At 36.1% G+C, this 16983-nt stretch overlaps 1 protein-coding gene across 2 annotated transcripts in view; it reads right to left on the bottom strand.

Moving 5' to 3' along the window:
• The window catches only part of LOC136864224 (F-box only protein 30), a 199263-nt gene that overhangs the window by 64926 nt on the left and 117354 nt on the right, over positions 1–16983 (bottom strand). For both annotated transcript variants that reach the window (XM_067140946.2, XM_067140947.2), the window contains one exon: positions 4065–5148. In XM_067140946.2, the coding sequence (XP_066997047.2) occupies positions 4065–5148 (1084 nt within the window). The remainder of the gene's footprint in view (positions 1–4064; positions 5149–16983) is intronic.

The following is a 16983-nucleotide window of genomic DNA, read 5'->3' as shown; positions in this document are numbered from 1 at the left end:
GTTCTTTTAAAATTCTGAGCAATGTACAGACAAAACTCTTATTATATATATATATATATCATTCAAGTTTTTGTCTTTGTTAAAGTATTGGTCCAAGCAGATGTATAGCTTTTCAAATTCCGTCATTAGTCTGCCTTTCTCGATTCTTTTTATGATTTTCAAATCCCATTCTATTGTGGTGAAATGGTAACCAGCACTTCTCATGTGGATACTCATCGTGGAAAATTTATAATGTGTTTGAGCGTTAAAGTGTTCTAAATATCTAGTTTGGAAGCTACATCCAGTTTGACTGATATACGAAAAATTATGTTCTGCATAAGTGAGTCTATAAATTCCAGAGGCTGTGTAGCAGTTATTATTTATGTTGACAGTGTTTTGATTAAAGAATATGTTTTGATTTGCGTTCCGCATTTTGAAGGCGATATTGACTTAGTGTTTTTTTTAGGGGGTTAGCTATCTGATGGATAATAGGATTACAATATGTAAAAGTGGTGAACTTTGGTTCATTGGGTTTTATTGGGGAGAGTTGTGTTGTCAGTTTTAGTTTTAATTTGTTGATAATTTTATGAATCATGCTGGTGTTGAAGCCATTGAATTTGGCTATTTCTTTTATGTAATCTAGTTCTTTTTTCAGGTTATTAGCTGAAAGGGGAATTTTTAAAGCTCTATATATTAAACTGTAATATGAAGCTTGTTTATGGGAGTTGGGGTGTAATGAATTATTATTTATTGTTAACGGAGTGAAGGAAGGTTTTCTGTAGATCTGAAAGTCGAATTTATTATCCATTCATGTGATACTGATGTCTAAAAAATTAATCGAGCTGTTATTCTCATCTTCCTTTGTGAATTTTATATTATTATCTAAAGTGTTTAAAAATGTGAGGATGTTATCACTGCTAATGCATTGCTTGTCAATTACTACTAATGTGTCGTCGACATGACAGGAACAGCAGCGATAACATCCTCACATTTTTAAACACCTTAGATAATAATATAAAATTCACAAAGGAAGATGAGAACAACAGCTCGATTAATTTTTTAGCCATCAGTATCACACAAATGGATAATAAATTCAACTTTCCAATCTATAGAAAACCTTCATTACATCCAAACTTCCATAAACAAGCTTCATATTACAGTTTAATATATAGAGCTTTAAAAATTCCCCTTTCGGCGAATAACTTGAAAAGAAAAAAAGAACTAGATTACATAAAAGAAATAGCCAAATTCAACAGGGTTCAACACCAGCATGATTAATAAAATTACCAACAAAGTAAAACTAAAACTAACAACACAACTTTCCCCAATAAAACCCAATACACCAAAGTTCGCAACCATTACATATTCTAATCAAATTATCCATCAGATAGCTAACCCCCTAGAAAACACTAAGTCAATATCGACTTCAAAACGCGGAACACAAATCAAAACACATGTTTTAATCAAAACACTGTCAACGTAAATAATAACCGCTACACAGACTCTGGAATTTATAGACTCACTTGTCCAGAATGAAATATTTCATATATCGGTCAAACTGGACATAGCTTCCAAACTAGATATTTGAACACTTTAATGCTCAAACACATTATAAATTTTCCACGATGAGTATCCGCATGAGAGATACTGGTCACCATTTCACCACAATAGAACGGGATTTGAAAATCATAAAAGAATCGAGAAAGGCAGACTAATGACCGAATTTGAAAACCTATAAGTCTTCTTGGACCAACACTTTAATAAAGACAAAAACTTGAATGATATAATAGATATAAAAAGCCCCCTTTTAGATCAGATTCCTATTCTACTTCACAAAAAGAATTTTCAAGACAATAACTTTTTTCGATCATTAATACCATGTCAGCTAACACTCCTAACACATCGAGAGGCACACCTCTCCCCTCCACCACCCCTGTTTCCGTCAACTCTCCTCTGCACATGGACAGCAAGCCCATAACTCCTCCTTCCCAAGCACCTCCCCCTACACTACGACCTCATGGATACAATATGAGAAGCAGGAACCAAGCGACCTTCATTAGTCCAACAGCACCCAACACGTATGGATAACATCTCAGCGGCCTAAGGGGTAAGTGATATTAACATTTACTCATCTTTATTGCTTAGCTCACTTCTTTTGAACAATAAGTTTAATAATAAATTTTCTCATTTACAGTCTACACACGCTTGGCATTCACACCATCACAAATTAGATGTCCCGTTTGACCAACACGCTAGCATTCAGCACCCACCAACACCATCAAGCTGTGCTACTTACAACTTCACTTCACTAACAAGATTAATGAAGGCTTATTTTAAGTCAAGATACTACAATCAATTTGTTGTTTTACTTTAATATTTGATCTCTTCACTATGGACTATTGCCAAATGTTAAATCATCAACTACTTTTACAAGGCAAATATCACGAGCCGAAGACTTCAACCTGTTGTTTTCTTTCTTCAATTTTACGACATTATTCCCAAATAAGGTCCAAATTAACTATTCTCATATCGCTGGAATGTATTTTCTAACATTCTGAATAATGGAATATGTAAAAACTCAAAATAGACCACTGCTACTAAGCCCTGTACTATGTACCCTTGACACAACTATTTATCAACAGCTAACAGCAGTTATTGTTGTTATTCACAATAGTACCAAAAATTGCTTATTCATTCTTTCTTTTCGACTGCTGCAATTTTAAGTGTGTAAACAAGTTAACATACCCCAATCAAGTTGTCGGTTCACGCCAAATGTCAAATCACCAATTACTTATTGCAAGCCAATAATCTCGAACCGAAGACATCAACCACATAGTTTTTCAATTTTTACAACTTTACATCTGAATAAGGTCTCAATTAACATTGTCATATTCCTGGATTGTTTTTCCTAACATTCCAAAAAATTGTAATATTAAAAATTCAAAACAGACCACTGCTACTAAGCACTGTATTATGTACCTTTGTCAGAACTATTAATCAACAGCCAATGGCTGATATTGTTGTTATCCACAATAATACCAAAAATTGCTATTCAATTTTCCTTTAGACTCTCCTATCTTATGTACGTTAATATTAAATCTTAATAATTATGTACTTTAATTATAAATCAGGTGCCTGATTTAACCTTGAGGTGGTACAGTGAATGAAGATGCCTTCTAGAAAGGCGAAACAAGTCTCACATTTCATAAGGTAATAAGGATCAAATCCTAATTGTGTAAGACTGTATTGTATTGAATAGGTGGTTAAATAATAAATTAATCAGCATCCTACAAGTATAGTAATCTTGAATACGGAACCATAATGATATTTATCACTTAGAATGACTATTACCATTAAGTTTAAGATGTCTTAATTCATCATCCTAGCAAGTTATGTTTCATTTCAATTGGTCAGATCCAATACAAATACTTCCCTTGTGAGTGTACACTCATGAAGAGATGTATGGATATTACAAATATCACAAACTGACACAACATAAAGTGATCAAAATCTAGATAGTCATTAAATTTGCAACACCAGCGATACGAGCTACCAGAGACATGTTTATTATGAAGTGGCTGTATATTTCAAGGTAGAAGCAGGAATGGAATACAATGGTACTTCATACCATAATGCTACATGTTGGACCAGTATAGCATTGGCCAGTGTTGGAGTGCTTCAGATCAGCAAAATCATACCTTCTCAACTCACTGATTTCACATTTGCATCACAGGGGTGCATTCCAATCACCAGGAGGACTAATGCATTGCAAGCATAACCCACAGAGTCAATATGCAACAACTCTTGCACAATCAGAGTTGGCAACCTATTAGTGTAGTTTTCGTACTGTTAGATAAGGCATAATTAAACTATCTGTGTAAATGAATGGTACTACATAACACCAGCTCTGTCTTCATCTCTCATACCTCTTCCTGAGATACAGTAGTGGCAGTGTTGTGTTGGTAATAATGTAATTTTTACCCATGATCCACACATTCTGCACATGCAAGATCAAACGGATGCTTCCTTCTCGGTGTTACAATTTTAATGGCCAGCGAAGTATTTGATGCATTAAAACCACTTACCTAAAAGGGTCCAAAAATCCAAATATGTGTCTCAAAACTTCACATGGAAGTTGACCAAGTCCATGTTTTCCTTTTGACAATGCATTAGTATCAACGTCCATTTCACAATCCTCCAGACGTTCAAGGTTGCCATTTTTAAGGGTTTCTGAAACATAACTTGGTTTCATAACTGAATTATCATCTTGCGCACACAGTTTCACACCAAAACTCTCAAGTACGTCATTGTGAACTACACGTGCCCCTTTGGAAGAAGGGTACAACCGTGTCATACTGTAAGTGCAGCCATATGCAGCTAGGGGACACCTATGCTCCAACCAACCATTGAGTCCCCCATGAATATCACTATGAACATTCTTATAGTGCATAGAATACTGATCACGACGAAATTCTTGCGCACATGCAAAGGTGTACATATTTTGTGGTTTTCTACGACAACGATTGCAGTACTCCACTGTCAGATTTAAATCTAAGGGAACACTTGATGGTGGATACTCCACATACTCAGGTTGATCAGCAGAACTAGCATGATCTTCTATTGAGGCAGCAAATATATCACTGACATGGTGGTTATCAAGAAAGTGAATGGAAATGTCTGTCGGTTCATCAAGTTCCATGTCACAGGGGATCATATTATATTCAGTTCCATTACTCCAAGGTTCTGCGACCATAGGAAAAGATTCACGATTTAAAATCAATTTGTAATTTGCATTTTCCACTTCACCATTTTGGACATGATTTTCAACTTCATTAGTTTCTCCTTCACACATCACTCCAACAGTTCTAGTTTCCCCACACACATGTTTAGCGGTTTGAGGTTTTTCAGAATGAACTTCATTTACTTCATCGTCTGTGCACATCACCCCACTTATTTCTCTATCTTCACATATGCCTCCATTTTTACGTGCTGCTTTAAACTGGGCACCACAGACATTGTTTAATTCAGTATCATCTAGATTTCCGTCTTGTTCCAGAGTGTTGGGATCCCCATTACATTCTGCACCATAGCTGAATGAATTACTCTCAGTAGTTGAATTAAGTCCATACGATGCATCATCAGCAAGAAAACAGAACGCATACTGCCCACCTAAAAGGAAGAAAGAAATTATGTTATGCTTTAAAAAGGAACTTTCATATTTTCCCTTATAAATTAAACTATAATGTTAATCCATAGTACTGACTCAGGAATTTGAAATATCAAATTTCACATGTAGCAAAAATCCACAAAATTCCTAAGAATAGAGGAAATACAAACTCTAGAAATGAGTTTCAATGTTTAAACCTTAAGTTGGTGAGAAAAAGTTTGTCAATATGCCTTCACTTAGGTGCTATAAGCATTTGTTGTCATGACTTCCATGTAAGCTTGAACCCAAGTGAAAGCCAGTGTTGTATCTAAACAGGCTTTTCTCAACTACTGATAAAAGCGAGAACAACGCTAAGAGTATGAGAAAATGGAGCATGCTAGACCTATGTTGTTGTCACCTGCTGCTTAGAAACATGAAAATCGTGGCAGAAAAGGAAAAAGAAATATGGCTGAGTGGAAACAAAATATTCAGAAGAGACACCGAGATGAAGGGGAAATATACATCAGCTCTAGGAACGTTATAAAACCACAACCAAGGTATGTACATTAAAACAGAGGTGTATGTACTGTAGTAGGAAACATGTTTTTATTTTTATGTTAGAACTTCTATAGCTTTTATAATAAAGCCATGAACTGTTTTCAGATAACTTAGCTTTGCCAGTACCTAGTCCAATAATATTGAACATCTTTGGTACATTGTGTTCTTTTCAGGTCACAGCCTGTGCTTGTAAGGAAGGCTGTTTTCCCAAAACTATCAGTGTAGGAGAAGCATGAGCTTTATAGGAACTTCTGTATAAGGGACTACAAAGCTCACACATATTGAAGAATCCAAGAGGCAGCAAGTAGAGGAAACTGTATCTCGAAAACAAGTCACTGTAATGAATTGGCTGAGATACAATACAGTGAAACCTCGTTAGTGCGTTCCTCACTAACAAGTTTTCCTGCTTAGTACGTTGTAAATTCGAAGTCTCGATTATCATCACATTAAATCAATATAAAAATACCTCACTTATCATACATGAATTTTCGCTATTACCGGTTAGTACGATCACATTTTTCCTAGCCCTCAAAATATAATTTGTCATCCCTTGTGGAAGGAATGTGATTTCCAACTCAGGTAATAGCCCTCGCTGCAGTTGCGTGATAACTCAAAAAGGCCTGCCCTACCACAACCAAGGTAAGTACAGTAAAACAACAGTGTATATACTGTAGTAGGAAGCATGCTTTTATTTTCAAGTTAAGAACTTCTATAGCTTTTATAATAAAGCCATGAACTGTTTTGAGATTATAACTTAGCTTTGCTAATACAACAATTCTTTAACTTCACAGGATAAATTGCACCTTCGGGGAGCAAGCCATTAGCCTCAGAAATGCTCAGTTTTGCTTGCCGGTTAGCAGCGAAACTGCAGAACAACACCATAAGCCTGTTTGTGCTTGTATTTTGCATTCCATTCAGAAGTTAGAAATGTATTTAGTGTTTAGTTGTACAGTGACGCGTAGAAAATATTTGTCACGCGATAGCCTACATCTGGAACATAATCATGTGAAGTTGACCAGGGTGGTGCATATTTATCTTGTTATAGCCTAATTATGGATACGGAAAAAGTCGTGAAATTCCTTATTAATGAAAACAAAATTAAAGTCTGTCGGCAAGTCGACTGAGATCTACATCTTTAAGCGTGCAGAGGTGGCGTGAATCTGAAACTCGCACCTTCCAGTTTGGACTCGATCGCTCAAATCTGACTTGGTTGGTCAAAGTTTTGTTCAATTCAAAATGGCAGCCAAAGTCATTCTGTTGCAGTAGCACATGGCCGTGTATAACCTCCATTTCATTGTCTAAGTGTGTGACCAGAAAAATAATGTGTATTAACCCATTGGTCCGAAATAAAAAGGCTTCTACTAATATTTGTTTAAGAAAGAGTGTGATCTGCAATAATACTTCGATATTTTTATGGGCCCCATTCAAATGTTTTCATGTTTGTTGTTTGGTGTTTTTAACACTTTTCACTGCACTCGTCGTCGGCCACTACTTGTATCTGAGTGTGTGTTTTTCACTTGCAATTCATGTACAGTCCATTTTGTGTAAATGATGTTGATGACTCATCAGGCCAATTCTTGCATAGAACATGCAATCACATTTGGCACAACTGAGAGAATGGGGTGGACGTGGTTGAGTCTGTCTGAGTTTTCTTCTAAGAAGAGCCTCTGTTTGCAGTCTTCAATGCTCAGTTTCAAACTGCAGTACAGCAGTGGATGTGACTGTGCGCCAGTAAGGGCGATCTTCAGCAAGCGTGCCAATTACTGGGAATCAATGTTTGTGCTCTTCAAGGTTTCTTTGAGCTGATTGTTGCACTACTGTTATGTTATAAGCCCCACCGGAGTATGTTTTGATATTTGTTCTCTCATATTTTTTCACATCTTATAATACTCTCTTCTCATTGAATTTTCACTGCACCCACGGATATATGACAAAGTCCCAAAATATCAAGCACAACATTCAGTTACAGGATATGAGAGGTACTCATCATAATTGACCTCGAAGTGTTACGATGCTACCAAAGTTTTAATTTGTCAATAAGTTGAGTCATTCCTCAAACAACAGAATTACTACAGCAGAGGAAAGAGTCATACGAAATGTCTTTCTGCTGAGCTTAGCCTAACTGCCATGCATAGACTCTTTACTGAAATGTATTCAGAAAACAATGTTTCCCGGCGAACATATCCAGATCTTATATACAGTGAGTAAAAAACTAAGATTTGGCATGCCTCAACGTTTCAATGCAAATATATTCGGGTCTTATGTACAGTGAGTAAAAAACTAAGATTTGGCATGCCTCAACGCACAACATGTAATAAGCTTTACATTAAACTGTGTTCAGTTCATATGATCACAAGACTGAAAGACAGAGAATATTGAATGCAAGTAATCTACATCATACTAGGGCTGAGTGCATATAACAAGCTACAGGTTGATACAATGTTTGCTAAGGTAAACTCTCAAGTTCATGTACTGTTCACTGATTTGCAACAGGTATTATTCTGACCGAATCTAAAAAAAATCTGTGTTTTACCAATGACAATATGCAAGTTGCAACTATGTATGATACTGGTACCAACAATTCTACTATGCTTCTGTGGCATGAATTTATCACCCACAGAAATAACCTTGTGCACTTCGAAGTATGTTACGGACAATTTCCAGCCACTATAGAAATTAGCTGTTTGGTAAGACAGGTGTGTCGAGCATAACAATTTTTGAACGCTTGTAATGTTTCAGCTGTTAATTTTGTCTAAGTACTTTACTCAAATTGACCAGAAATTTCTAGCAAGTGGCCACAGTTACCTTCCCTGTAACAGCAACTTTTCTCATATAGAACAAAATTACAAGAATGCAATCATAAATGTGCCCTTTGAGTGGATTGAAGTTAGATTGAAGTTAAAGTTCAATCAAGACCTAACAATCTGTTCACTGTTACCCTCATGAACTGAAAATATTTTAAAAATTTTGATAAATTGAAACTTGCATGAGACAAGATCCCTCACTGAAAATCACTCAAGTCATGTGGCTACAGATGATGAGTGATGACCCTATATCACGGAAAATATAATACCTAAAGTTATATAGCTTTAATATAGAATACCATATTTCACTGCATAATTGTTGCATCCTTTATTTTCAATACAAATTTGGATTTTAAAATTCTATCACATAATCTTCGCACGTCCAAATTTTGTTCTACGTACATGGCCTGTCGGCAATTTGGCAACAGAATCAAGTTTGAGAGATGTTGTACAACATATGAGTAAATAAATAATACCGGTATGGATTATCAATAGTTTGACAATGTGGTCGCGAGACGGAGTACTATTTGTACACCAGTGACATTAGGAGTTCTCATTTGAAATACGTAAGGCTGTAAGTTATTGCTTATCGGCAACGTCGCCAGGAAATCCTGGCACTGCACACACTTGTTTTCTAGTACAGCTTTCAAAGCCTTGCAACCAGGGGTGCACTGGTATCAGAACGTGCGGGCGAACTGCAACAAAATGAGTCAATGGGAATCTAATTCAAGAAAAAGAAAGTTAATATTTGCTCTTATTAATGGTACATATCAGAATGAATGAGTTCTTTTTTTCATTACATTCTTAGGTTCTACTGGTCTTGTAACGTTACCTTAGGGGTAAAGTAAACACGTGTCCTCATCCCGAGGTGGTGCAGCTCTTTTCACGCACACCCCCAATGGAGGTGAGCTGCATGTACCATTTCAACCACATACCAGCCCTCCTGCTATTCTTAAATTTCTGGCAGTACCAGGAATCGAACCCAGGCCTCCAGGGACAGCAGCTAATAGTGCTAACCGTTACACTACGGAGGCTGATACCTTAGGGGTAACGTGAGTGTAATCAAAGTGAGGTTATTACTCCAATGGGGAATTGTAGAATCCCAGTGAAATATACATACATGCGCAGAGGAAATAAAGAGGAAAATAAGGCAGGCTCAATGCTAGAGAAAGAGGACTGTTAGGACTGATAACTACTACAAGGGCAAGAATAAGATAATAGAATTTCAAATAACATGTGTATATATATATATATATATTTTTTTCTTTTTTTTTTCTTTTTGAGCCAGCGGAAAAATATAACAATTTATGATCAAGCAAACAACAATTTGATAAGATTTTTAACGATAACCTGAAGGAGGACTGTACAACTAAAATGGAGTGTACAAATCTACATAAATAATTTTAACATTTATGGTTTTCTTCTTCAATACAAAAACTGCCAAGACACAGCTGATGATAAATAACAGGAGTATCAATGTTGAGGAAAGGTAGTCCCGATCTAAAGCTTACAGGTGGATATAATAAACTTTACAAATATAACAGCAATGAATATAATAGTTAAATTTAGAACCAATGTTAGTGGTAACAACCTGCTTAATAATACAATCGTGAGTAAGAATGTGATACATGAAAAGAGAAAACCTATTCATAATACATATTTAGAACAAACTGTGGTGGTAACAATTTGCTTAATATCACAAGTGTGTGTAAAAATGTGAAATATGAAAAGGGAAAACTTATTCCAAGGGATCACAATACATATTTAGAACCAATACTGGTAATAACAACCTGCTTAATAACATGAGTGAGTGTGAATATGTAATACATGAAAAGAAAAAAATTATTCTTCAATAATGTGATACTAACATTATGTACATTATTTACATTGTTATGAATCCAAATGTGTTACTAACATTATTTACATTGTTCTGAATCAGGATGATTATAGGTTTTGTAGATTGTTATCTGTGTGATATAGGCAGAAACAAGGTGTTACACACAAAGCCTTTTCACAGTCAGGACACCAGTATGATGTTTCCTTCCTCTTCCCTTGGGACCAACACAAAATTCGGAGAGGTTTTTTCCTTGACGCTGTGCTGGGAATATCTTCCGGGAAGCAGCGGTTGAGGAGACGAGATGGCCTTGGTGATTTAGAAGGTCGACCCACTGTCGACATTGTGCACATTACTAAAGTCTATATTTATCTTATTTATACCCATAAAAGCAAACCTTGGTCTTGGAGCACCATTCGCAATGAAGTGAGCCGGCTGAGTTAGATTTTAAACGTCGTCCGTGTCACTTGGTTCGTCTGGAACAACTTCACTTTCACTTTCAGGATCACTTTCACTGTCCTCTTCATCAGTATGAATCCACTCATCATCATCAGATAAAGAAGATATCTCATCATGACTCTCCGCTTCTAAAACTGTCGAAATACCCGCACAATCAAGCCGATCTACTTTATGTTTGGAAGCCATGCTTCGCGACATAAATGGCTGCGCGGGAACTTCATGCAAGGCGCCAAAACAAATGCATTTTACGAAGCTGTGACAGCTCTAAAAAATAATGCACAGCGTGATCTCGTGGAAAACATATCAACTAATGCGATAGATTCCATGGACACGCCGTATGCCTTCACCGTCAAGATACATACGCGATAAATTTTACAATCAACTAATGCCGTCATACCCACTGTAGAAGCCCAGCGCAAAAACGTCTAAAGACATCATACCCACTTAAGGGGTTAAGTTACGGTGATAACGTTCAACCATATTTGCTTGAGGGTGGTAGTCACCTTTTTAATCATTAAAGAAAAACATGCACCATAAAATAGTTTATATGTGGAAATACTGGCATTAGCAGAAACCAAATTCTTTGGAATACATTAACCAAAATTAATGAGGAAATATCACATAGGGGAAAAGCATGAGAAATTTTAGAGAATCCATCCAAAATCGTGAATATGTATGAATTGCCATGGGATGATTTGGTGATAGGATGCACAATATAGATATAAAAGGTCTCCGTGGGGTAAGAGGGTGGGGAGGCAGCATTATGCCCTGATGGTAAATAATTACGGGGCTTAACTGCTTGGCACAGGTGACACCGACGAACAAAATCATAGATGGTTTTACGCATGTTAGGCCAAAAAAATAAAGATGAGATATGTGAATGTGTTTTCGCCATCCTAAAATGTCCGCCTACTAGTGAAGAATGGTAATAATGTAAGATTGTAAGATCATGGCATGTAGGGACTTGAGTAAAACAACTTTAGGAATAGACCTAGGAGTTCGTTTAAATACGATTAAACCTTTATGAAGGCGAAAAGGACCTTTGTACTGAGGGTCAGAAATGGTGTTATTTAAAAGTGTAGAAAGACTCTAATCAGAAACAAGGGAATCAGCATGAAGATCACGAGGCTGCAAATCCAGGGGGCGAGTCAAGAAGGCAAGTAATAGCATCAGCAAGGGGATTATCATTAATTAAAAGAAATACATTTCATTATAATAGATCCGCATTGGACTGTGATTACAATAGAGTTAAAATAATGTATTAATAAGGTCCACCTTTTCAATACAAACTGTACAGAGTTTAAATTACACATATGTTTAGGGACTAGTTTCGACCTAACAGTAGGTCATCATCAGCCTAAACCAAATTAAATACATAAGTATCGAAGAAAATAAACAATAAGGTCTCAAAACTGTACATACTACGTGACAAACTGAGATAAGATATTAGAGACGTGCTGCACTATGTTAAAAAATAGCTCTATGATAGAGATACGTAAAAAGCCCAGTGTGCCGTACAACATTTAAAAAGTTGTTAGAGATAGAAATCCTTAAGTTGTTGGTCAAGGAATTCAATATATACTGGCTCCTTAAAGATGCTGTTATCCACACAAAGACCAACTGAGCTGAAGTCACGTTTTCTTGAGATGTACGTAAATGTAATAAAACATGGATGCTAGAAAGGCTTGTAATGACAACTAATCCATTGGTTACATTGGACAATACATTAAAATTCTTCATTTGTTAAGTCTGAGCTTCAGCCCCATTAGAATAATTTTAATTTTAATGTTAACCACCAAGTAGATTTGAAGAACACGACAATAATATTGACTTTCACCAAAAAGTTAAAAGAAGAGGATCCATTTCAATTCCAGACGAATGCCAATTAAAAAACTTCTCACCAATATAAATATATATTTTTTACACGATATTGTAAAATTTTACTACAATAGTTTTAACTTGTGTTTGTAACATTCACATCAAACTTTTTAATCATGATATCGAAAATAACTTTTAACATCACAACGTCTCATATTCCAATTTTATATGACCAATAATTGTAAACAGTCTTAATTGTAATTATTTGTTTTAAGGTTATCCATTGTGCTGATGATGCCCATTAAGAAGGGCGAAACATGTTCACGATCTTTCTATTTTTTATAATTATTTAACCACAAAATGTGGTATTGTAAGTATTGACTAGGTTAACATTAAACAAATATTTTCTAAATTGTATGTAATACATACCACTTAGTCGAGCAGCTTGTCTTCTTTCCCCCAATTCTTCCCAGCCCAAAGTTTGCAACATTTTTGTAACGCTACTCTTTTGTTGGAAATCACCCAGAACAAATCGAGATGCTTTTCTTTGGATTTTTTCCAGTTCATGAATCAAGTAATCCTGGTGAGGGTCCCATACACTGGAATCATACTCTAGTTGGGGTCTTACCAGAGACTTATATGCCCTCTCCTTTACATCCTTACTACAACCCCTAAACACCCTCATAACCATGTGCAGAGATCTGTACCTTTTATTTACAATCCCATTTATTTGATTATCCCAATGAAGATCTTTCCTTATATTAACACCTAGAGACTTACAATGATCCCCAACAGGAACTTTCACCCCATCACTGCAGTAATTAAAACTGAGAGGACTTTTCCTATTTGTGAAACTCCCAACCTGACTTTTAACCCCGTTTATCAACACACCATTGCTTGCTGTCCATCTCACAACATTATCGAGGTCACGTTGCAGTTGCTTACAATCTTGTAACTTATTTATTACTCTATACAGAATAACATCATCTGCAAAAAGCCTTAACTCTGATTCCACATCTTTACACATATTTATATATATAAGAAAACAAAGGTCCAATAATATTGCCTTGAGAAATTCCTAATTATTACAGGGTCAGATAAAGCTTCACCTACTCTAATTCTCTGAGATCTATTTTATAGAAATATAGCAACCCATTCAGTCACTCTTTTGTCTAGCCCAATTGCACTCATTTTTGCCAGTAGTCTTCCATGATCCACCCTATCAAATGCTTTAGACAGGTCAATCGCATTACAGTCCATTTGCCCTCCTGAATCCAAGATATCTGCTATATCTTGCTGGAATCCTATGAGTTGAGCTTCAGTGGAATAACCTTTCCTAAAACTGAATTGCCTTCTATCGAACAAGTTATTAATTTCGCAAACATGTCTAATATAATCAGAAAGAATGCCTTCCCAAAGCTTACATGCAACACATGTCAACCTTTAATTTCCATTGCAACAGAGTTTTTTTACAGAGCCAGCATATCTATCTTATCCCACCCCTCCTAACAGGCTTTCGAGGGGCCATTGATAGTGCGTTGACGTCTATTTCCGAAGGCTTTTTTATGAGTCCAAATGCACAGAAGCCCCTGTGTGACCCATCAGGTGCCTTGAACGGAATGTCTGTAAAAGGTATTGCATGGATTCCAGTTTCCATCTCCATTCTGTCTAAGAAGGGACAAGTCGAACAAGAGGTGTGGCTGGATGCTATATCTTGATGTACCCATACCTGAACCCACCCATACAGTGCTGGGATATCTGTGTCGTAAATGGGTGTTAAAACCTCTTTCCGATAATATGTAGAGTTCACTTCAAAATATTAGTGACACAACGAATGGTTAACTTGCCATTGTAGCAGTATCCAGCGATGATAACGAAACCCCTCGGAAAAACTTTCCTGGCATTCTTCATACAATGTTCGATTTTTTTGGGCTCTAGAAGGGTAGTAAATTGAGCGGGATTTGTTACAATCATTAACCTCTCAGCGTAGGAGGACTTAGACTACCTGGCTACCCTGTGCTGCGGGAGGAGTATAGCGCCAAGCATGCTATGAACACAGGCTTTTAGTTAATCCAGCTTAACTGACAAATAGTTCAATGAATTTTACCAAAATTTTCAGTCTGTTATTAATGCATAAACACACATACAGCATGTTACGAGAATTACATAAGGTCAGTGCAGTAGAGGAATCTTTTAATGCTTTCAAATCAATCAAGGGGAATGGCTGAACCAAATATAGGAGTAGCTGTCTAAGAAGGGACAAGTCGAACAGGAGGTGTGGCTGGATGCTATATCTTGATGTACCCATACCTGAACCCACCCATACAGTGCTGGGATATCTGTGTCGTAAATGGGTGTTAAAACCTCTTTCCGATGATGATACAGAAAGTTTTGTTTTATTAAATGAGGACTAGTATATAGAATCTGAGTAGCTATACGAGTAGCTATTATCCAGTTTTTTAAAAGACAAGATCTCAATATAGGTATCTGTATTATGCTTATTAACATATAAACTGCAAAAACTACATACATATCATACACAGTAACTGGTACCCATTAATTTACACTTGATCAGAACAGAAATAACATACCGTGTGACCGCATGCGATGTTGAGCAAAAATATCTGCCTGCTCTACTAACTTATTTATGAACTCGACAGTAAAAAACAACTAAAAAATGTTCACAGGATATAAGCAATTCTTTGCAGTGTTCTGAGGCCCATAACCTGTCGTGATTACTTTCCTTTGCCTATGTAATTATGCATGTCTTTCAAACAAACCCACTATCAATAACATTATGGACAATATTTTCCCGCGTATCACAAGCAACATCGCTGTCATGACCAATACTTTCATTCTCAGATTCTATATACTAGTCCTCATTTAACAAAACAAAACTTTCTGTATCATCATTTGCTAAAACAACGTTAATTTTTGAATCCGCAATCACAAAAAAAAGTTTAGCTGCTGTGGTGTCTGTTTCGAGGTATCCGTGGTTCACAGAGGTGCAAGAAGGTGCTGGGGTGAATGGGTGGACAGCATAAATTAAAGCACTAAATTTTGAAATTTTATTTCTTCCCTTTTCTTTTCTTTTTAATCTGGAAGTTAGAAAATCTGGACGAACAACAATAATATAAAGATGAGCTCATCAGCTCCCACAATAACAATGACTTAAAAGTCAAAAATCAAGTACAATAGAGTAGATTATCGACACAATTTACGAGGAATGAACATTGTAGCTCTAAAGGTACGCTATTTTACAAGAGCATATTTGCTCCACTCACTCCCATTATAGGAGACTGAGCTCCAAAGTTGACTACAATCCAGAGTCTCAGAGGCACAAGGTTCTTACAAAATTACGCTAGATAAACTTCAAAACTGTGTTTACTGTAATTTCTGCTCGACAGTTTATTGCACACTCGTCTATAAATAATGAGAATTTAAACAGGGGCAATGAGTGCTCATTCTAAATGGCCTTAATATACAAAAATGAAAGTTTTAAGACATATATAAAATAGGAATTAATTGAGGGATGTTTCACCATTCAACACAATATATAATACATAATATTTTTTAAGTGAAAACCGGTTTCGATTCCCTTGGAATCAATCAATATAAATAAACAAACAAACAAACAAACAAACAAACAAACAAACAAACAAATAAATAAATAAATAAAAGAATCTTAACAACAATTAACATGAAATCTGCCTTCAAATACACTTAAAATGGTTGACATGTGTTATATGACATAAAAACACATTAAAATTTAAAGAAAGTCCTAATATCCAAGTCACATATAACTGCAGTGCATTTGTACAATGTTAAACAGAGGTTTAAGATAATGTATAAAAACTTGAAGTTGAGGAATACTGTGAGTTTCTTATTTGTTACTGTGGATATAAAAACATACCGTATGTTAAAAATGTTTAAATATTCGTAGTTGAATCGTCGATGAAGGATAAAAACGCATCAAAATTGACTATCTCGTAAAGTGCCGATGTTAAGACAATTAGCAGTTAAAACGATTAACTGAGGAGTTGGGGGGCTTTAAGAGGGGAGTGACTTGTGCACTGTGAGCCCTTTTTGAAGTGCTCATTTAATTAATCAGTCACCTATCTGAACTATAAAGAAGATTTTATTTTACTAAGTACTAGTAACTGGCAGGGAATATCTACATTCAGCAGTACGTGCCGCAATTTCTGTAGGAAGCTTGGAGTTCAGCTTTATTTGCTCGCCAGCTAAGTTTAGAAGGAGGAATTTTGACATGACGTACACAAAGCAGAACAAGGAAACAATAGAACTCCAATGGCAAGATCAACAGACAACATTTTGGAGGCCCGGCGAGAGGCTACAGGAGCTGGAAATATATGTTTGAAGTAAGC

The sequence above is a fragment of the Anabrus simplex genome, chromosome 2, assembly GCF_040414725.1.
Source record: "Anabrus simplex isolate iqAnaSimp1 chromosome 2, ASM4041472v1, whole genome shotgun sequence".
Classification (NCBI taxonomy): domain Eukaryota; kingdom Metazoa; phylum Arthropoda; class Insecta; order Orthoptera; family Tettigoniidae; genus Anabrus; species Anabrus simplex.
The sequence above is the reverse complement of the archived record's forward strand: the minus strand, read 5'-3'. Positions and strand labels throughout refer to the sequence as shown.